The sequence below is a fragment of the Alternaria triticimaculans genome, assembly GCF_023758025.1.
Source record: "Alternaria triticimaculans strain BMP 0046 chromosome Unknown scaffold_26, whole genome shotgun sequence".
Lineage (NCBI taxonomy): Eukaryota > Fungi > Ascomycota > Dothideomycetes > Pleosporales > Pleosporaceae > Alternaria > Alternaria triticimaculans.
Window position 1 is genome coordinate 44,336 of NW_026055983.1, and position 21,939 is coordinate 66,274.

At 52.3% G+C, this 21,939-nt stretch overlaps 5 protein-coding genes and 1 non-coding gene across 6 annotated transcripts; 3 read left to right on the forward strand and 3 right to left on the reverse strand.

Annotated features, from left to right (window-relative positions):
- Positions 1-1,636: 1,636 nt before the first annotated feature.
- J4E78_010022 (uncharacterized protein) lies at positions 1,637-3,843 on the reverse strand (the record flags this gene model as incomplete). The annotated part of the gene is made up of 7 exons (XM_049370605.1): positions 1,637-1,991; positions 2,048-2,361; positions 2,463-2,615; positions 2,666-3,277; positions 3,325-3,443; positions 3,490-3,568; positions 3,619-3,843. 7 exons carry the CDS (start codon positions 3,841-3,843, stop codon positions 1,637-1,639), a joined length of 1,857 nt encoding a protein of 618 aa, XP_049217627.1.
- Positions 3,844-4,216: 373 nt separating this feature from the next.
- On the forward strand, positions 4,217-5,049 carry CSM3 (chromosome segregation in meiosis- protein; the record flags this gene model as incomplete). The annotated part of the gene is made up of 2 exons (XM_049370606.1): positions 4,217-4,501; positions 4,549-5,049. 2 exons carry the CDS (start codon positions 4,217-4,219, stop codon positions 5,047-5,049), a joined length of 786 nt encoding a protein of 261 aa, XP_049217628.1.
- Positions 5,050-5,496: 447 nt separating this feature from the next.
- On the forward strand, positions 5,497-9,648 carry J4E78_010024 (uncharacterized protein; the record flags this gene model as incomplete). Its single annotated transcript, XM_049370607.1, has 6 exons — positions 5,497-8,193; positions 8,244-8,520; positions 8,560-8,756; positions 8,806-8,985; positions 9,036-9,502; positions 9,615-9,648. 6 exons carry the CDS (start codon positions 5,497-5,499, stop codon positions 9,646-9,648), a joined length of 3,852 nt encoding a protein of 1,283 aa, XP_049217629.1.
- Positions 9,649-14,000: 4,352 nt separating this feature from the next.
- J4E78_010025 (uncharacterized protein) lies at positions 14,001-18,491 on the reverse strand (the record flags this gene model as incomplete). The annotated part of the gene is made up of 3 exons (XM_049370608.1): positions 14,001-14,494; positions 14,547-18,035; positions 18,086-18,491. The coding sequence occupies 3 exons, from the start codon at positions 18,489-18,491 to the stop codon at positions 14,001-14,003; spliced, it is 4,389 nt and encodes a 1,462-aa protein (XP_049217630.1).
- Positions 18,492-18,727: 236 nt separating this feature from the next.
- Positions 18,728-19,466, forward strand: J4E78_010026 (uncharacterized protein; the record flags this gene model as incomplete). Its single annotated transcript, XM_049370609.1, has 4 exons — positions 18,728-18,799; positions 18,859-18,875; positions 18,927-19,132; positions 19,192-19,466. 4 exons carry the CDS (start codon positions 18,728-18,730, stop codon positions 19,464-19,466), a joined length of 570 nt encoding a protein of 189 aa, XP_049217631.1.
- Positions 19,467-21,622: 2,156 nt separating this feature from the next.
- Positions 21,623-21,694, reverse strand: J4E78_010027. Its single transcript has one exon. It is a non-coding gene; the product is annotated as a tRNA-Arg (tRNA).
- Positions 21,695-21,939: the final 245 nt, after the last annotated feature.

The following is a 21,939-nucleotide window of genomic DNA, read 5'->3' on the forward strand; positions in this document are numbered from 1 at the left end:
TGATCCAGTGTGGTGAGCAGTCGAGCGGCTAGCAATGACGCCGTCGCCAATGGGCAGCGGGGGGTCACCAGCGCGCAACAGATCTGGCTGGGCTAACAACGATCTAACGGCCAAAAGCTCGGCCCGCGCCGGGAAAATGCTGAAGTTGGCTGTTTCTCGAAGCCTGTTCTCGCTGTAGTGCGACTGTGTGCGACGCTGGTGGGCTGTCGGTAGTTGGGTGACAGCGGTGGTTATCGTAACGTGTTTGGAAGTGCGTGTCCAAGCAAGCGCGCTGAAACGGTGCTGGAGCACGCGAATGACCTGCCAGCGAGGCTGCGCGCACCGCAACAGTCTGCTCGGCCGCACTGCAGGGAAAAATGGGCGATGCGCAAGCCACCCCTGCTGCGCCGTTCCGTCGTGATCGCCATCGCCCGTGTCCAAAGCAGACCTGAACGTGTAGCCGATACCGCGGCCAGCGCCCGTGACGAATGATGCACACTGTCCGCCTCGCGCCGTCTGCGGTCGCATTGCCTGAACCGGCGCATATTGTTTTTGCACGCTGCCTGTGAAGCACGCGGGTAACCGCCAGCGTTTGGCCCGTTTCGCAACGACAAAAAGCACGTCGCCGGCGGCGCACACGCAATCTCCAAAACGCGATGCCGGCAGGGCGTCGCGGTCGATTTCCCAAACAACGCCAAGACCGCCCGGCTGGCGGATGAGGACGGCCTGTGGAAATGACAGGAGCAAGCGATAGCGAAACCGCGAATACGCTGGCGGGCCATTGGTGGGGGACGCAACACTTGTGTGGGTTTGATGAGCGCATGGGTGCCTGTCCAGTGTCGGCAGAACATGCCTGCCTCTGGTCCTTATGCTTCGGTCCCTCTCGCGAACATAATGCATTGAATATGATTGCGATCCGTTGCCAGCAGTCTGGGCCCGTGGCCGCCGTGTGGTTCGCAACTTGTCATGTCATCATGAGGTGGTCCCACCGCGTGCCAGTCCACCGCAGAGAACCTTGGAAGCCTCGGACTGCGCTGAACGGTCGTGTCAGGTCGTACAGGTCCCTTCATTTCGGAATCATGCAGCATCTCCCACGTAGGTGGATTTTGTGCTGACAACTCATTCAATGAGCCTGAAGACGGCCCCACCCCGGCGCATCACGGCACATCTGTGATCAGAGCATTCCTCAATGGCCTGGACACTCCGTCATGCTTAGCCAGGCACGAGAGCCACAATCTTGCCATCGTGGTTACATCAGAGCGAGTCCCGGGAAACGGCGTACATTCCCACGCGATGAGGCTATATTGCGAAGACTTCTATTCATCAGCATGGGGCTCTTCATCTCCACTGCCTGCTCGCGCCGCACACAGCCTTCCGACCTCCAGTCGTGGCGTTGCAGATTGAGGGGCGCCGTTGGCGACCGGCTGTGCGGTCGCTCACACTATGACTGGCCTCCGATCTATCGATACGCTGAGAGTGGCTCGGGGAGATGAACCCCATGTTCTCTTCGCTTGCAGCGATAAATTCGATGGGAAAGCGCCACAATGCTCCCCATACTGCACAGTAACGTATGAGGAAAAGCTCATGTGTTTCTCAAGAGCCGTCGATAATTCATACCGAGCTGGCGCAGGCGACACTGCCCCTGTCGCTGCTACCACTACGCCGCTGGTTCCGCAGTCACTTGACTACGCTGGTCGGGCCGCTGCTCCTCGACGCTCTGATGCTCGTCTTGCGGAATAGCCCCCTGGTCTTCCGAAGCAGTGGGTGCAGCGTCAACGCCCGTCGCCTCAATGGAAGAGGTGGCCGGCTGAAGAGCCTCGAGGCCTTTGCCATGCTCGATTCTATCGAACGAGCTTAGCTGCGTCTTCGAAGCCACGCGAAGACCTCGCCAGATGTAGCTGGACTTCTTTTCCCCCGCTTGCCGCTTCTCGTCTTCTGCGTCAGTCAGTTCCAGATCCAAGTCGGTCATCTTCACTTTTTTTGCATATGACTCTGCATTCGGCACATTGAACCTGACTGGACGTCAGAAGCTGGGATCGAGTGTCAGTCGGACGAGCGGAGCACGTACCTGTCGCTTTGCCGTAGTTGAGAGAGACCCTTATCCGCTTCATTGTTGTAGAGGAAATTCAAGCTGCTGGGAACACCCATGGGCTTGGACGCCTTCTTACCAACAACAGCTTTCTGCGCCCCAGATTTGGCTTGTTGGAAGTCCGTTGTGGGGACTCGATCTCTAGTGAATGGTTGGCAGTTCTCCATCTTCCATCGTACCCAGTTTTTGTCGCGGGAAAGCACGGTGTCCACCATCCGGTAGTAGAATTTGCCATCTGGGCCTTCCTGCAGGTAATTTGCAATAGCCGTCTTGATGCCCAATGCCCACTCGGTCTGTGCTTTGTGGTCAGCCGAGAAGATGATGATCATGGACAGCGAAGCGAGCACGAGAGTGTGACGGAGGGTGTGAGAAGAGGCAAATGATGGGCACTTACGTCTTCCTCGCGCAATGTGAAGTTGTATTGCATCGCCTTCTGCGCATTTTGGTAAAATGGCTTGCTCTTGGACCCCTCGGTCAGAGTCAACAAAAAATCGATGAGTATCAGTGCTTGGACAAGGATGTGGCGTTGGAAGGCGAGATCGCTCAGCTGGAGATTGTCAGTCCTAGCGCAAGATTGATAGTGGCAATCTTGCGTACCTCGAGCTTGAACAGATCACGGCTTGTAAGATACTTAGGATTAAAGGAGTTGGCGAATGCATCGTAGTCGTCATCGTCTCGCGACTTTTGTCCCTTCTTTCGCTCTGAATCTCCGGCCTGGATCACTTTGGGCACTTCCCTGAATTTGGCTAGCGTCGCCTCCAAGCTCTTCTGAAATTGCTTGAAATTGTCTTCTTCGAAAAGCCTGGGTGGATTCGAGAAGGAGTGTTGCAATGACCAGAATACTGGATAGAGAGTCTCGGTGTCAAGTGTCGTAGGTTTCGCGTCCTTGCTCTTGTCGATATCCTCAGTTTGAATGACTGGTTCCTCTGACTTTGACTCTTCCTTGGGAGCAGGAACAGACCCATCAGCATCGATCTGCATAGAGTCCTCGTCCGTATTCGATTCCTTGAGGAAGTCCTCGAATGTCGTCACATTCTCCACGTGGAAATTGCCCCGCAGATTTACCGAACTCTTGTCGCCCAAGGGAAAGCTCTGAAACATGAAGATGTAGACGCGGCCACAGAATACCGGATCTTCCGCGCGAGATAGCCGGCGGAGCAGCTCATTACACAGCCGTAAGATGACAAGATCTTTATTCTTGGAGTTGATCTGCGGCACGATGAGAATGGTTAAAAATAGTAGCAGGGACAACATACCGCAATGATGGTCTCTCTCCGCGATTCGAGGAAATTGAATACCGTGCGACATCCTGAGATGGATTGGCTGTCAAGCAGTTCTTCGATGAGCAACAGTACAAGCTGCGGATGGCAGAGGTCTGGGAAGGTCAGACAATATCCAGACAGTGCGGCAAAAGAACCTACCCCGATCTCCACAGTACTGGAGGATGTCGAGTAAATTCCAGACGGTTACGAAGGCCGGCTCCTCAATCTGAGTGGAACCCTGAACATGTAAGCAACTGGCGGAGCTGATTCCGTGGCATGATAACTGACAAGATTGGCATAGAATACACTCTTGGCTGCACTCTCGACCGCAAGCGTTCGCACTTCCTTCCCTCCTTCGATCTCGCCGAGCAGAGGCTCGCTTTCGGGTACAAGCTCAGAAACTTGGAGTGGAGGATCGATGGCAGTACTCTGCTTGACAGCACGGGCACGCCGTAGTAAAAAGTCGAGTCTTGGAGCTACCGCGTCGGCGGAAAGCACATTTGATGCTGCCATTGTATGAGGTCTAGGGCGCGTTGGGCCTCGATCACGAGCCGCAAACCCGCTGTCGCAAAGGCAGTAGCACCACGATACAGCTGCGATACGGGACGTCTGCGCAGCAAACGTATAGTCGCAGAATAATAGCAGCGGGAGAGGCGGTAGTGATTATAGCAAATGTCAGGACAGTGAAGACGATGTGTGACCGCAAAGCTGCATTCGAGAGCTTGGTTGGACCCTGCCTAGACAAAGATCTAGTTGCGCCACATTCGGCTAGTGATGCTGGGTCCGTGCGTATGACTGAACGCGTCCGACGCGTCGCGCGATGGGAACTTGATGATCCACGAAGATACCGACCCCATTGCACCCACAATAGCCCTCACCAGATATAATGGCCACTCACGACTCCGACGATGATCTCGACGACATCCTCAAAGATGTCACAAATCCCGAAGAACCGATTCAATCCACCGAGAACCCGCCACAGCCGCAGTACCGAAGCAACAAGAACAGCGATACTGCGGGCGGCCTAGGCGTTGACGAAGAGATTGTCATCACAAAAAAGCGCCAGCCTGCGCCGAAACTCGATGACCAGCGGCTGCTGTCGGACCCTGGCATTCCCCGCTTGCGCAAAATCTCAAAGGATCGCCTCCGTTTCAAAGGGAAGGGTCATGAGGTACGTTTATTCTGAACAAGTAGACCCACGGACTAACTCAATTCCAGTATGGAGACATTGCCCGTATGCTGAACATGTACCAGCTGTGGCTCGACGATCTTTACCCCCGCGCCAAGTTTGCAGACGCCCTAGCCATCATCGAGAAGGTCGGCCATACAAAGCGCATGCAGCTGATGCGGAAGGATTGGATCGACGAAGGCAAACCGCGCCGCAACACAGGACAGGATGAAGACGACGACGATGCGGGCCGAGAGAAGACCCCACAACAGAGCACCGAAGACATGGAGGGCGTCGAGAACGGCGGCCAAGAAGACGCAGGCCACCCAACAGAACGGGAGGCATCTACACGCAATGCAACAGGCGATGCAGCGGAACCACCAGAGAGCGGGGACCCCGACGACGACGAGTTAGATGCACTATTAGCTGAGAGCGAACAGCCCAGCTACACAGCACCCAAGACACTCCCAACGCGACCAATGCCCACACAAGACGATCCTTTTGCGGACGATATGGAGGCAATGGCAGAGATGGACGACATGTGGGATTGAGCAGCTACGTGATGTTGCAAACAGATTTTGATCAATCATAGCGCGGCGTTTGGGGATAATACCATACGAGCGATGGCGCTCGGTCATGAAGTGACGATGAGCTATGATTAGCACTTGGAACCGGCTACCATGTAGCCTTCTATACCCAATTAGACATTATGTGCAGCGTAGAGATAAGGACTCTGCTATTCCTGGGCATACCCTACTATATCATGGGCTTATCGCGGGCTCTCCTAGGATCTATCTTACTCGTGGTGCATATGCAGGTACGGCGTGTTGAATCTTACATGCTAGGAGCACCGACGCTGTGTATGGCGGGGGAAGTGCCTAGGTGGGTCCTTCCTGACACGGCTTGGCGCGCCGAACAACGTCATCCATTTTCTCACTCGGTCGCGCCACAATCCCACAGGCACAGTACCCTACCAGATTCGCACTCAACTCGCGATTATGGAGGCTCTGTCTGGAGAATTGGAAAAGCTGCGGCTACGCGGCAGCAACCTCGACGAGGATGGGATAGATTCGATAGCTGGCGAACAGCGGCCACCCAAGCGACAGCGGAAAACCAAAGAGGCCATCAAGAAGGAATTGGAGCAAGAATTTCTAACACCCTCCAAATCTTTCAACACGCAGTGGCTGAATCAGCTTCAGCAGCGCTGGGATGCACCTACCAATTACCGAAGCCTATTCCAGATCGCCCCAACTCAGACCCGGACCATCATCCGCTTCACACGCGAGGGACTAGAAGGCCGCGTCACTGGATACAAGGAGGTCACCGTTCCGGCAAACTCAGCAACAGCCAAGAACTCCACTTCGCTTCTCAGGAAGCCTGCTAACAGAGCTGAATTCGTACGTGGAGCAGCTGGCTTCTTTCCATTCGCGCCCGGCGGCCTTGATGGCGTGGAAGCAGTAGCTGCCATTGAAGATGAAGCAATCCAGCAGCAAGAGAGTGCGAATGGGAAAAAGAGTGGCGGTCTCGACAGAGTCATCAACTTCAGTGCTGAAGGTGGCTTACTGGAGGTGCCGCCTGGCTTCACGCGTGGTCTTGACTTCCAGAAGAAGCCAACTACGGATGCCAAGACTGCTCAGGAGGTCGAAGATACCTTGGGTGAAGCATCTGCAGCTCCCAAAGACACTGATGCGGATGACGAGGATGTCAACGACAAGACTGGCGCAAATGGGGAACCTGATGAAGACCAAGATGCTGGAGACGAAGAGATCGATGCTTTGTTGCCAGTAGAGTTCCCTGCTCTGGCACCTCATGGTCCACTTGCCATGAGTGCTGGAAGGAAGGGCGGACGAGAATGGGCTCACATGGTTGACATCAACCGCGACATTACTAACTTCCGGGAACTTGTTCCGGAAATGGCGCGCGAGTATCCCTTTGAGCTCGATACATTCCAGAAAGAAGCAGTTTATCATCTTGAGCATGGCGATTCTGTGTTTGTAGCCGCGCATACGTCTGCCGGCAAGACCGTGGTTGCAGAGTACGCCATCGCGCTTGCTGCAAAGCATATGACGAAAGCTATATATACTTCTCCCATCAAAGCTCTCAGTAATCAAAAGTTCCGCGACTTCCGCCAAACATTTGATGATGTCGGCATTCTCACGGGAGACGTGCAGATCAGGCCCGAAGCCAGCTGTCTCATCATGACCACCGAGATTCTTCGAAGTATGCTGTACCGAGGAGCAGATCTTATCAGAGACGTCGAGTTTGTCATCTTTGATGAAGTGCATTATGTCAACGATCTCGAGCGAGGTGTCGTATGGGAAGAGGTCATCATAATGCTGCCGGAGCATGTAACACTCATTCTCCTGTCCGCCACCGTACCCAACACATATGAGTTCGCGTCTTGGGTGGGTCGAACAAAGAAGAAAGACATCTACGTCATCTCTACTCCGAAACGCCCAATTCCTCTGGAGCATTACCTATGGGCTGGCAAAGGCATCCACAAGATCGTTACAGCAGACAAGAAGTTCATCGATAATGGCTGGAAAGACGCGAACGATATCCTGTCTGGCAAAGACAAGGTCAAGGCACCTCCTGCAAACGATGCACAAGCCGGCAGGGGCGGTGGTGGTCGTGGAGGCCCACCCGCCAGAGGAGGCCAGAACCAACGCGGACGAGGTCAACAAGGTGGCGGTCGAGGGGGACCTCGCGGTGGAGGCCCGCCCGCTGCTAGAGGCCGAGGTAATATCGCAAGGACGGGCCGTGGTGGCGGTCGTACGACTGCCGCCCAGGATAGAAACATCTGGGTCCACCTCATACAGCATCTCCGAAGCAAGGATCTCCTGCCTGCTTGCATATTCGTCTTCTCCAAGAAGCGCTGCGAGGAAAACGCTGAAGCGCTGTCTAACATCGACTATTGCAATGCTGCGGAGAAGAGTGCGATACATATGACCATTGAGAAGTCACTGGCTCGACTGAGCAAGGAAGACCGTGAGCTCCCTCAGATCAAGCGGCTGAGAGAGCTGCTTAGTCGAGGTATTGCCGTCCATCACGGTGGCATGTTGCCGATCGTCAAGGAGGTTGTTGAGATCCTCTTTGCGAAGACGCTTGTCAAGGTTCTCTTTGCCACGGAAACTTTCGCCATGGGCCTTAATCTTCCTACCAGGACCGTTGTGTTCTCTGGGTTCCGTAAGCACGACGGCCGCGAGTTCCGTGATTTGCTGCCCGGCGAGTACACTCAGATGGCCGGTCGTGCAGGTCGGCGAGGACTTGACACAGTCGGCACTGTCATCATCTGCGCGCCCGGGGCCGATGAGGCGCCACCAGCAGCCAGACTTCGTCAGATGATGCTGGGGGAACCCACGAAGCTGAGATCACAGTTCCGTCTCACCTACAACATGATGCTGAACCTTCTGCGTGTAGAAGCCCTGAAGATTGAAGAGATGATCAAGCGAAGTTTCAGCGAGAATGCCACTCAAGCATTACTGCCTGAACATCAAGGCAAGGTCAAGGTCTCGGAGGCTGAGTTGGAGAAGATCAAGCGAGAACCTTGTGATATCTGCGATATCGACCTAGAGGCGTGCCACCAGTCTTGTGAGGATTACAAGCGACTAACTAATGAGATGCATCTGAGTCTTCTCATCAACCCTATTGGCAGGAAGGCTTTGTCGAAGAACAGATTGATCGTATACAAGAAGGTACACGCTTCACTTTCGCCTTCAAATTAGCTCATTACTCACGCAGTCAGGACAACAAACGAACAGCGGGTATGTTAATGCAAGATGGCACTAGCAAGGGCAATGAGCCTACAGTCAAAGTCTTGGAGGTGGCGCAGCATCACGATCGTCAGCCTGACGACCTTTTGCCGTATCTCGGTCCCTTTGCAAAGCACTTCCGCAAACTACCGAACAGTCCCAAGGACTTGATCCTGAAGGCAGCCTACGTACCCCTGAACGACATCGAGTGCTTCACCAAGACCATCATCGATGTTCCTGATTCTGTTCAAAATTTGAATCGCAAGAAAGGTAAGTGGGTGCGCTACGGTCTGGGTCCGGCGCTAACAGCCTCGTCAGACACATTGAAGCTGGCTGAATCCCAATTCCTGCCCTTGTGTGGATCATGGGATTACGAAGACTGGGATGAGTACGATTACAGCAAGATCAAGAGCCTCAAGTTCCGTGAACTGGAGGAAGCCCGCAGGAAAGAAGGACTGAATGCGGTTAGCAAAGAATGTTTGAAATGCCCAAACTTCTTGAAACATGTACGTGTTCGCGTTCGGCAGTGTCCTCAACCCATGCTAATCTTCGTAGTTCACGATGGAGCACGATCAGTGGCTGATCAAGGAAAACATCCTTGCTCTCCGCCAGCTCATGTCAGACCAAAATCTACAGCTACTCCCTGACTACGAACAGCGCATACAGGTTCTCAAGGATCTCGGCTTTATTGACGAAGGTTCTCGCGTGGAGCTGAAAGGCAAGGTAGCCTGCGAGGTATGCTTGACACTGACTTCAAGCTCCACCCATCCACTGACAGCTTTCAGATCCACTCGGCCGATGAGCTGGTCCTTACCGAGCTCGTTTTAGAAAACGTCCTCGCCGAGTACGAACCGGAAGAAATCGTCGCACTACTCTCGGCGTTTGTCTTCCAAGAGAAGACCGACGTAGAGCCTACGCTAACTGCAAATCTGGAACGCGGCGTCGCAAAGATTGTTGAGATCTCCGAAAAGGTCAACAAGATACAGACTCTGCACCAGGTTATCCTCTCGGCTGATGATTCGAATGACTTTGTCAGCAAACCCCGCTTCGGCATGGTCGAAGTGGTGTATGAGTGGGCACGAGGCATGTCATTCAATCGCATAACAGACCTGACAGATGTCATGGAGGGCACCATTGTCCGCGTCATCACCCGACTAGACGAGACGTGCCGCGAAGTCAAGAACGCGGCTCGGATTATCGGCGACCCGACGCTGTTCCAAAAAATGGGAACGTGTCAGGAACTCATCAAACGGTACGTGCTCTGTTTCTTCTTGCTCCCGATTCCGCACCGGCGGGTTGTTCCTGGTGCTTGCGCCCTGGTGTCTGGGACGTCTGGGATGTGCGCTGACAAGTGTTTGAAACAGCGACATTTGCAACTGCGCAAGCTTGTACCTGTAATCGTAGGTTCCAGAACATGGACGAGCGACCCCGGTCCACGGGCGAGGGTGGGGTAATTTGTGTTTCACGATCCTGCAGTTTTGACGGGAGGATGTGGGGCATCAGGACATTTGTTGCGTGACTCGCGCGTCTGGACATTGGGATCGACCGGCTTTCGCTTATCGGTTTCAGACTCCGTCTTTTAGGCTTGGCTCTTGGGCGTGGCATGAACATGACGCGTGAATTGGGCGTCTGCATAATTGGGCGCGATGGCTGCATGCGGGGAAGTGAATCGTGAAGTTTGTTCCGACATGTTCGGGTTGCGGCTGAGAAACAGTGTCACGATGAGTACACGCGCGCACATGCTCTCATCGTGTGGTGTTTTTGACTGCAATTCCAAGTATGAAAATCATCTTCTCTCTTAGTAAAGCCGTTCCTCTTTATTACACATGATATCGGTGCATCTTCAAAAGTGGTTGGGGAACACGACATGTAGCGGTCCTCCAGCCTGGAGCGCACTCCAAAAAGCCTGAAAGCTCTTCTGATGTCTTCTTCCACCCAGACAGAACATAGAAAAACAGAACAGAAACTGGTGCATGTCTCTCTCAGCCGACTGAGCTCCTTTCACCATACTTTGTGTGTTGAAAAACGCTAAACTAGGGCACCATGAAGCACGGCATCTGCGCACTTCTACACTTCATCTACTAGTCTTTGGCCTAAAATCCAAAAAGTCCACTATGCCAAATTGATGTGTTGTCTGCGTCTGCACTTGGCAGCTTTACATCAAAAATCCAAAAAGCACCCAGTAGCTTCGCATGTTTCTGTTCTCCAACATGGGAAAAGACACGTGCATGTTCTTGGGGAGCTATGCCTCGACTTGTATAAAGCATGCCGTGTGCTCTCTTCCACTCTTCATCCACAATCATTTTGAAAACCTCCCCCCAAAAAAAGGCGGGGAAGTTTACGATGTGCGCGTCTGCCCTCCCCGCGCTCATGTCAAAAAGACTAAAGACACTGTCTCAACTGTATATGCTTCTGAGCTCAAAAGTAAACATTCCATTCGCATGTTTTCGGACGCCACCCTGCGGTCACATAAATGCCGGCATCGCGTTGCCTGTGTTGCCTGAGCACCAGTTTCCACTTACATACTCAAAATTCACTTCCCATCAACGCATGTGCGAGTCCGTCCCCTGCGCTTTTGTTACAAAACCTCAAGATACCTCTAAATGTTGGGCTTAGTCGAGATCGTCGGAAGGTGGATGTATAAAATGCGACAGTTGGTCGTTTTCACTCCTCATCTACCGGCGTCTCTCTTCTTTACCAATAAGTTCGCCCTGCGGGTACATGTGCGAGTCTGCCTTCTTTGCTTTTCCACCAAAATTCATTTACGATTTCTCTATGTTGCTGCCCGTTGCTTCGAGGCGCCGAAAAAACTGTCCACATCAAGTATGTGATGCTGTTCCCACTTAGCACGCGACGAGTATATAGGGACCGCTGTCTGCGTCCGAAAACATTTTCTTCTTTAGACAATTACTTTACTCCCAGAGTTCAAAAAACGTCAGAGTTTACTTCGATGTCGGCGGCAGAAGTTTTCCTGTCTCTAATACAAGACCTAAGAAGTCTGCAATCAAAACATAGCAGATACTTGACATGTCTGCGTTCGTCGAAAGACCAGAAAGATAGACTATACTACCACATGTCGTTCCTCTCTTCGCCGAGTACATTCGTCAAACTTCCTGTTCTATCGCTTAGCGTCGCGTATAAAACCTTGCGACGGCTGAATCTCCTCTCTTCTTCCATATCAAATCACAATTTTCTTCAATGAATTTAACAGAAGTCTTTAGCGCGATGTGGCATGGTCTGCCGTGCTTGTTCTCTCCAAAAAGCCTTTCAAAACGAGGGATGATTCCGAGTGCTTGTTCAGCGGTCTCAAAATCCAAAGACTGTTTGATTGTATTATTTGGCGACACAGGCGTCACGTATGAGTTCGTGTGCTGGTGAATTCTACTTTCCACCACCTTTTCTTCATCGCATCACCCTATTCCTCAAAAACATTGAAAATCATCCAGCATGGTCTGCGGTGCCTCGTCTTCCCAAAACGCCTTCGCGTATCTTTAGAACTCCGAGCGCTCGGTCGGTCGCTCCAAACCTCAGAGAGTGGTCAAAGTGACTTGGTGTGCTAGGCGCCGTGTATAAAACCTCGTCTCCGTGGAGTCTACTCTTCACTTCTTCATCATACCATCCTATACTTCGAAAGCGAAACAAGTTTTGAACCATGTTCTGCAGTGCTTCGCCTCCTCAAAATGCAGCTCCTCATAACTATGGCTTTGAAAGCTTGTTCTGCTGTCTGAAATCGACGAAAATATGTGACATGACCGCGTGGTCTGCCAGATCAGCGCATCATGTAACACACGAAAATTCCTTCATTCGACTGCCATGTTCTCGTGCGAGAAGTTTTGCTGCAGCAACTTCACTGTTTCAAAAACCGGAACAATCCTAGCATGAGAGGTTTCCGGTTGTGGCTCATGGTATACATATATGTATATAAGGAGCCACTTTCCCTGCTGTCTCCTGTGCTCTTATACTCACAGAATGATTTCTATCCTCCAAATCAAGTACACGACGGAGTTATGAGACCAGTCTCCTGCCCTGGCCCGACCTTCAACATCAAAAAATAAGATTCCAAAGAACATGCTGCTTCTCTGCACCCAAGTCTTTCTCCAGGCCTACATGAAACAGCTTTGTACTAGCTAGTAGCAGGGAAACGGTATATAAACGACTACATGCACTGCCCCAAGTTCTTCTTCTATCCACACAGTTCTTTGTATTCTCCAAAAATGATGGAATCTCATCGCATGAGACTGAGTCTTCTCTTCTTACTCTAAAATTACGACGGATATCGCTTTCCTGCACCAAAGTCTTACCCCTCAGAACAAAAAAGTTGGAAGAGCGCTTGGATGGTTGTCGGCGCTGTTCTTGACTCAAACACACAAGATGGAATACACCTCCAAAGTTTTTTAAAGAGCACTTTACGAGAGACGTGTGCAGTGCGACGGCGCCTACCATATATAAATAGCGTCCAGCTTTGCTACCTCTCTTCTTCTAGCTACAGCACTCTTCTTGTTTTACCCAAAAGACGAGAAAGTGGTTTTCGATGAGGCAGAGGAACTCTCTGTCACCAAACTCATATTCGAAAAGATCCGCAATATGATCTATGTCGTTTCTCCGAACCAGTCTTCCTTTCGAAATACCAAAACGTATAGATCCACTACCAATGGTGGCGTACGCCGTCCTGCGCCTTCCTACACACTTCGTGCCTGCCTTCAAAATGGATACTGACGTTTCCATGAGACCTGTCCACGGTTTACCAGTCTATAATCCAAATGCGCTAGACAGAGACGCATATATAAACACCTTCTCCCTTCGCCGACTATTGTTCTCTTATCCACGGACTTCTTGTCATCCACCAAAAAGATGTATCAACACATAGCATGGTCTGGATCCTCCTGCTTCTTCCCTCAAAATCGCCGCATATTGTAACATGTCGTCTTCCTGCGCCAGAAGCTCAGAAAGCGCATGCCCGAAAACTACTTCCCATTCTCCAAAACTAAGTGAAAACCCGACTATGAGACGGACTCCGCCTTTCTGTCTTCTCCAAACCACCAGCATAGAGACCCAATGTTGTCTTCCTGCGCCCAAACTCGCCAATACTTAAAACATCTTCTTGTCCTCCAAAACAAGAGATTTAAGACGCCATGATCTGAGTCTTTCCTCCTGTGCTCTCTCCGCACACAAAGCACGAGGAGCAATCACACATGTCGTCTTCCTGTGCAAAAACCCAGAAGACTAGACAGAAAACTCGTATGAAAGATCTCCCGCTCTTCTCCAAAATGACATCATGGCTCGACGATGATCTGAGTCTCTCCGCGCTTTCTCTCAAAACAAACGGCGAAAGACAAAATGTCTCTCTCCTGTCCTCTTTCTGGAAAAATCGCCTAGAAATCCTGTGGATGCCTTCCTTCTCCTTCTGAGCTCCTAAAATGAGAAAAAAACTGCCTGGGTGGAATACATGGCCCTGCGGAGAGCGCTGGTCCTCTTAGACAACAAACTATTATCGAAACGAGACATGAGAGCATCGCATTTCCACACCACCACATACCGAGCAAGTTTCGAGCCAAAAATGTGCATGCCACTCGGGCGATGATCGATCTGGTATCTTTCGTCTCCCTACTTCCACACATCCACCCACTCAAACCCATCAAATAAGAACTAAACACAAAAACATTACGCCAATTTATGCAATACCCCATCCTTCCATCTCCAAATCATGCAATCCACCTTCAAATCTTTTGCTTTGGCCTTCGATCTCCACGTTAAACCACGACCGCATCCTCCTCATCCTCATCATCAAACTCCTCAGGCGCCTCCTCAGGAATAAGCACATTCTCCGGTCTATCATCATCCTCATCCTCGTCCTTGCCCCCACCATTCGCCTCCCCCATCGTAACCTCCCTCGTAGGCATAACGCCCCCATTCGCCTTCATAGCCTCGACCTTCGCCTTAGTCATCTCATACACGTACTTGCCCAGATGCTCTACATCCTGCATTTCAGCCTCCCCTTCCACACTTCCGGATTGTTCGGCAGGTCGCTGTGTTTCGCCGAACATTTCGTCAGTGACGAGAGTGAGTTTGTCGGGGCGTTGGAGGAGGATGTCGAAGGCGGGTTTGAGCTCGAAGACGGATTCGAAGACGGAGCGGCGGCCGAGGATGTAGAGGCCTAGACGGGCGCGGGAGAGGGCGACGGTTAGGCGGCGGATGTCGCGGAGGTAGCCGATTGCGCGGGTGCGGACTAGGGAGAGGATGATGTCTTGAGAGTATGTTAGTACACATCGAGGTTAGGGAAGGTGGGTGGTACTTACAGTCATTCTGCTCACCCTGGTACTTGTCCACAGTCGCGACGATCTTCGGACGACCGAAGAGGGGGTTGTTCTTGCACTTGTGCCCCAACACGTCGTTGATCAGACTCTTCTGTCCGGCATACGTGGTCAAGATGGATATCTTGCTCGCTGGATAGCCCAGTAGACGCATGTACATGAAGAGCGCGACTGCGTACTCGGCTTCACCCAGATTGATCATCCAGTGCGGTGTGGGTTGGTCTTCACCCTTGCCCTTGTAGTCCTGGACGTCGATGAACTGGTACTCATGCTTGAAGCCTGCGTTTGCGATCTGGAACTCGGGTTTGGACAGGACGGATGGCAGGTTCGATAATGAGGGGTAACGCCATTTGTAAAGTTCGGCGATAGAAGGGCGAGCACGACCTTGTTGGTCGAGCATGATAGTCGGCACACCGAGGCGGACGAGTCGTTGGAAGAGGGATTGCTCCAGATTGGCGTACTGGCGGAAAGCGAGGTTTTGGATGACGGGCGAGTTCTGGAGATGGTCGCCACAGAGGACGATGCGCTGTAGAGGAAGTTCACCGTCCTTGGGGTTTTGCAATGCGAGGGGGATGAAGTTCTCGATCTCGGTGATCTGAGCGGCTTCTTCCATGATGACATTGTCGTAGTGGAAACCTAACGAAGCAATCTCTTGTCTCCGCATAGCAGCGTGTGTCGATGTCATGGCAATGATACGGGCTTCCTTGATCAACAGATAGTTCGCCTTATCCCGCGGGTTCCGCAGGATCTCAAATGGACGAATGTCCTCAAGCTCAGTGAATATCTTCTCGACATGGCGATAGCAGCCTTGCGCAATCTCAAGGATTTGCTCGCGATCTGCTGCTTGAGGGAAGAGAGGCTGCGGTGCGTTTGAGAAGTAGTCTCTGAATGGGAACTCAGTGATTATCTGGTCAACACTTGTGTCCTCGGTTGTAATACTATCCCAGTATTGCGTCCATGCTGGCTTCACATATACAAGGTTGAAGTAATCTGCAGTCTCGCACGAGCTACCATGAGCACCGGGCGCATTGAAGTTCTTGGCCAACCGATCAACTTCAGACAGATAGTACTGTCCTCTCTCGAGGAACGACTCTACACGCCCATGCTTGCTGTAGCTGACATCAGTCTCAAGGTCCTCTTCACCATGGCCCAGACGCAGAAGATGACGCTCATCGATGTCAAGCGCAGTAATCTTTTGGAAAAGCTGGTTAAGCGCCTGATTACTGTGCGCGACGAGCAAAGTCCGCTGGTCCGGGAAGTTGTGGTATAGATTGGATATAATTTGGGTCGCGACGTCCGTCTTGCCGGTACCCGGGGGTCCGAGCACCACCGTGAGACCAGGTTGTGTGCCCGAGGTGATAGCCTCAATTTGGGCAGGTGTAAATCTGACCGCATTCAGCCTCGGCGCATCTGCAGGGTATGGTCCCATGTTCGGCGGTTTGTACGAGGATACGTGAAGCGATTCATGCAGAGGTTGTGCAACCACTTTCTGGTCGCGACGCCGCTTTTTGGATGCTCGAGGAGGTGCGATGTTTGGTTCACCTGCAGCAGGGTACTCCACAACGTATGGAGGCCCAAAGGATGTCTGTGCATCCTCGTGGGGTTCGATAGACTTGCCAGGCATTGCCTCGATCAGGTGCTGCCAGTCCAAGAAGGTATCCCGGAAATCTATCTTGTTCAATCGGTTAGGAAGGCGCTTGTACGTTGCCGATGCAGGATCACCGTATCCTAGGAAGACCTCTTGGAGCCAAGATGGTGCTGGGATGTCTGAGAGGGTCAGGCGCTTGATGGATTCTAGGATGGGTAGGAAGTTGTTTTCCCGTCCTCTCCGACGGACAATCATGTTGATTTGCTCGTAAACGTCTGGCCTTCCTTCGGCAGTTTGGTCCATGTCGGTCTGGTACTGCTTCGCGTCGATGTTGACAAGGAGTCGGCGTTGGCGGACCCGAGGTCCAAAGCCGTCATCGCGGCCTTGTTCGCGCAGAGGCCGGCCTTTGTCGTCCAAAACTTGAACCACCTGAGCGCATCTCATTCGGTGCAAGCCAAGCTGTTCTCCAGTTGTGACATCTTCGCGGTGACCATTGCGCATTGGTACGTCGTCTTTGCCCTCAACAGCAAGGAGGAATACGACATCATCCGGTCTTAGCTGTTCCCAATCCCTTCGTACTGGATGTTGCAGGCGACTGACGTCCAATATGATCTCGGCACGAACGTATGCCGGGTGCTGCTCGCCTACCTTGGAAGGTGCTACGTCGACGATAGCAGGCTTCATGATAGGGAGTGACATCTTGGAAACGCCACCAAACTTGGTGTTGACGCCTTTACCCTTGGGCTTCACGCGCTTCACCACGTCCTCCATGTCCTTCCGGATACCGTAGAAGGACTCGGCGCGGTACAGGATGAAGGATCTCCACAAGAAGTCGCCCATGGTCAGGTACTGAAGGTTCAGCTTGGGTATAGCGAGTGGTCTTGATCCGTCGTACGACTCGTTTCGCAGGAAAGTGGTCTCGTAGAGAACCTTCTCTGTGGGTAATACAGGCATCTCGCGAACATTGTCTTTGAAGGTCGGTCGCTTTTCTACAAGCGCAATCAGAGTCTCCATGTAGAAAGCGCGGTCGCGCACCAGGTAGGTCGTGGCGGGATACTCTGTTCGTAGGCCCATGTGAGAGCAAAGCTCAACGAGCTCGGTGTCGCTCAGTGTGCGCAAATGGCCATCCAGTTCTTCCCGGTTTCCGATGCTACTGTAGTTCGCCAGGGCCATCAACTGAAGCTTCTCCTGGAAAGCAGCATAGCCTGTCCGTTGCAACTTCGCCAGAGTGTCGTAATGTTGTTGGTCATACTCCAGCTTTGACAGTTGCCGACCGGTCTGATCCTCGATGGGGAAGTTGGTGAAGTGGCTCAGCAAGTCGAAAAGGTCCCGGAAAAGGCCGTTATCCTCGTCCGTGTACATGGGCGACAACCGAATGGCCGGGAGCATGTTCAAGTCTTGTAGTAGCGTGTTGACATATCTCCGTGTTGGCAGCTGGCTCTGTAGGTCTACCAATAGCTCCATGAAGCGCTCGCAGTAAGCCATGTTGTCCCTGACCTCTTCTCTGCTGGTGCTGTTGTATAGTCTGTCGATGAAGTCCAGTAGCAGTGTGTAGATCCACGATCGCTCGAAACGTAACCGAGCCTGTAGCGCTTCGTCGCCAGCATCGAATCGCTTGGATGCGGCCCTCCATGCCTTGCGCAACATGCTGTGTTCCTCAAAGTACTGCTCGCGCACGGCGTCCGAGTGGAGATTCTGCCATATCGATATGCCGACCAGAGGCGCGCACTCCTTCCGCACAAGACCGCTGTCTAGTGATTGAAAGGCGCCGATGACGAAGGACACGAGCTGTGTGCGGATCTTGCTGGGCTGCGAGGGGTCTACGGTCATGGACAGTATGCGGCGGAAGAAGGAGGAGAATTCGGCGGGCTTGCTCGCAAAGTGGTCTATTCAACGTTAGTATATGTCATCCATACTAAGAGTTGCAGCAACTCACCCCATGATGCCAGGTTCTCCCTCCTCTTAACATTAACCATAAGTGCCAAAAGCAGATGGTGGTAATTCGATGCATCTTCGGTGAAGCCAGGCCACAGATATCTCTCCAGAAGCTGTAGGTTCTCCAGTATCAAAAGCGACGAGTATGCGAAGTCGACATTCTCCAGCTCGTCCCATAGCTCTTTCTTGACGACTTCAGGTCGCACTTTCGGCGTCTTCTTGGCAGTGAGCCAGTTCTTCCTCGCTACCTGCGCGAAATGGTTCTCTCCGTGCAAATCGGCGACAGTCGGGCGGGCGTGTGCGCTGGACGAGTCGGTCGCATGCGCAGCGGACGCGCCGTCGAGGCCATTTGACATTGACAAGCCCGTGGGCTTGACGTCCTCCATATCGTCCACTTTCATAGCCATGATCGCAATCGGTGTGGTTGTTGGGCGCACGTGAAGGGGCCGGCGCGCATTGTTGGCGCACGAAGTTGGTCGATGGGTGATGGGGTGTGACGCGCCAAGGAAATAAAAGTAGAGAGAATGGCGTCGCGGGAGCTCTGAGCCACTAGGCCAAAGCCCGCATGCGGCACTTGCCGCCCGTGTGAACCTCACTTCGCGATCCCGCCCAGACATCTCCGCAGTAGAGTCCCAACACCACCATGTCTGCTCAGGACGCCTATGTCAGGCACCAGGCCGTTGTGCCGGACAAGATCCCCACTGGAGAGTATCCTGTGAGTCAATTGCTGCGCGAAAAGATGCGCAATGGGTGGTGGTAGCTAATGCATGGCAGCTCATCGACAATGACCCGTACGCTCCTCTACGATGCCCAACGCATGCGAGTACTGACTGCAGATGAAGACACTTCAAGCGAGTCATTCGGTATGCCCGTCCGTCCGACTGGGCGCAAGGTGCCGCGCTCGGAGCCTTGAGCCCCGGATTGATGATGTACTGGGAGAAGATCTCGCCCTCCATGGTTGGCAAGGGCGGTTTCGCACCCATTATGCGACTGAGCGGAGCTGTCGGTCTTACCGGAGCCTTCGTTTTCGTCTACTCAAGGTCATGCAGTATGTCGAACCAGTCCGGATATGGAGAAGACGGGATTGGATACTAACTTCTACGGCAGTGCGCTTCTACGGTGCCCGCGAGAACCGCCGCGAGGTCGAGATGGACATGCGCGAGATGGTCGACAAGGTCAAGAAGGGCGAGTCGCTGTACGGAACCACCGAGATGACCGAGTACATGCAGGGAGTTGCGCACAGGAACTCGCGTTACTCCTCCACATTTTCGCACATCCTCGCATGGCCAAACTTTGTCAACCACCCTTACCACGGCGTGGACACTGCCAAGTACTACCGCCAGGCTGAGTTGGAGCTGGAACAGGAGAGGGGTGGTCGGTAAACGTTTGATACAAGAGAAGAGAATGGTTTCCTTATAGTGCGGGTGTACATAAGTTCTGATGAACCAGACATCAAGTTTCAGCACACTACTTTTGGCCGTTGAGAATATGTTCCACACAAACACGACTAGTGATATCCGCGCAGTAACACGACATCTCGATACTTTATATTTCTTTGATACCCCCTTACTCCCATCCTTAGTTTACAGCCAACCCCTTGAGCACATTCTCTTTTCCAAAATGCCGCATCTTGAACTTGCTAATCCAATCATCCCTATTGATGTACGCTCCACAGATCCTGCGCTTCCCTGTGAAGCTACTCCGTCCATGCAGCACCCTCCAGTTATCGAAAATGAGCACCCTACCCGGCACAAGCTGTTCCCAATACTCATTCTCCTTCTTCTTGAGTATCGCGTCGAACTTGCGAGCTGCGTCGTACCATGTCTCAACTTCTTCGATAGGAAGCTCAATAGATGCTCTATCTGACGTGTTCCACCGGACGCGGAGCAAGTCGCCCGTAGCGGTGTCGTGCTCGAGGACGGGGAAGCCACGGTAGGGTTGTATTGAAATGCCTTCGTTGCCTGAGGCGTGTCCATGAACATTCACCGTTGAGAGAATCTCATATGCTTTGCGGTCGGTGTGCCAGAGTTCGTCCGCAGCTTTGAAGCCGTCGACAAGAAGACTTGCACCGCCTTCACCGTCGGTGTGGGAAAGGAGGTGGAAAGCCTGTAGGCCGGCTGGGTCGGAGAAGTAGGTAGTGTCTGTATGTGCTTCTAGTGCGATGTTGGTGTATGCGGTATCCTTGCTCGCTAGGTCGGCCGTGAAGTCGTAGAAGCCGCCGTAGTGCGTTTCCCTAATAAAGGCAATTTTTTCCAGCATCTTCTTCGTGGCCTCTGGGTTCTCGAAAGACGTCTCATCGACGTAGCAGAATCCGAATCTGCGCAGCCTGGAAAGTAGGTTGTTGCTGTTAGGATTCATCACGTTAACATACAGAGTCTTTGGTGGGTCCGAAGCGATGGATGAGTCCCAGAGTTTGATGTCGACCAAAGCTTGACGTTGTACGGCCTTCAACCTCGCGTTGTTTATAGCTTGGGAGAGAAAAGGCCCCGAGTATTCGCTTTCATGTCCATCACTCCATTCAATTCTGTGAATCGTCTCAGACCCTCTTGTTTCAGCCGAGTGCGACTTGATCGAGATGTCCTCGGGGATGGAAAATGTATCCAGAAGTCGTTGCTTGGTGGCGTCATGCGTGCAAACTTTGCATTGACAATTGTCCCGCAACCAGATGCTTGGTATCAGTCTATCGACAAGGAACATCTTCCCGTCTCGGACTTCAGGGTGCGTCTCGGACTCGGCGCGCTTGTTGAACGCAAAAGGTGTAGCCTCAATTCGCACTCTATATGGGCTTACTTTCCGGATGATGCGTTGTCGGCCATATATCCGATCAAGCTCATGGGTAAGTCTCTTAATATCAGAGTGTAGTCGCCTGGCTTGGTTCATGTTCTCTACACCAAGGGAGGCGTCGAGACCAGGTGTTTCTGGAACCCGCCGTTCGACCTCCTCCTGTTGCGGAGCATCTGTTTGTTTCTCATCTTGCGTACTTTGCTCATTGGCCGTATCAATGGCGGATGTCGAGTTTAGGCGAATTGACGCCTAGCATTTTGGTTAGTACTGTAAAAAATGTGGTGTGTCTAGACCAACCTGTAGATATGGTGGGTGAAGCGCGGCACGTCGGGCGAAAGGTGTGGCATGAGCGCACCGGAGTGCTCTTGCCGTAAACATGACACGGATTTGTCACTCACGAAAGTGAATTAATCAGAATCGCTACACACGAGATACCAAACTTAATAGCATGTAGTGCAACAAAAGAATGTGGTGGGTTGGTGATAAGGAGATTCGGATGTCAGGAGCTTAGTATGGCAAGAGCGTTCTCTAACCACCGAACGCGACCTCGGATCTTTGCACCACAACTTGAATACTGAAGGTTCGCCCAGTCATAGGTTTAAGACTATACTAGAATTGGGCTAGCGTGAATTACAGTGAGTGGCCTCGTTGGCATGCCTCATGATCCGAAGAGCGAATTCTGACAAGGTGAGAAGAAAGGCAAAAAGATGCAGAAAGACGCAAAAAGAAGCCGACAAGACGACGGCAAAAAGAACGACACCTGTGGGACTCGAACCCACAATCTTTGCCACCGGAAAGCAACGCCTTACCATTAGGCCAAGGTGCCTCGTTGAGGAGTGGATGAAGATTTTGAAAATTCAAACAAATATATTGCGGGGCTTTTGCGGTCCCCTCAACGACAAGCGCAACGACCATACTGCCAGTATACGTATTCTCGAACAGGGCCTTTAGACCACTATAACAAATAGTAAGTAGCCCTATGTAGGCATCTAAGATATTCATAAACCGACGTTCAGACACCTCGCTTGCATGCGAATGCTCCAACCCATGTGTAGGCGTTGACGCACACGA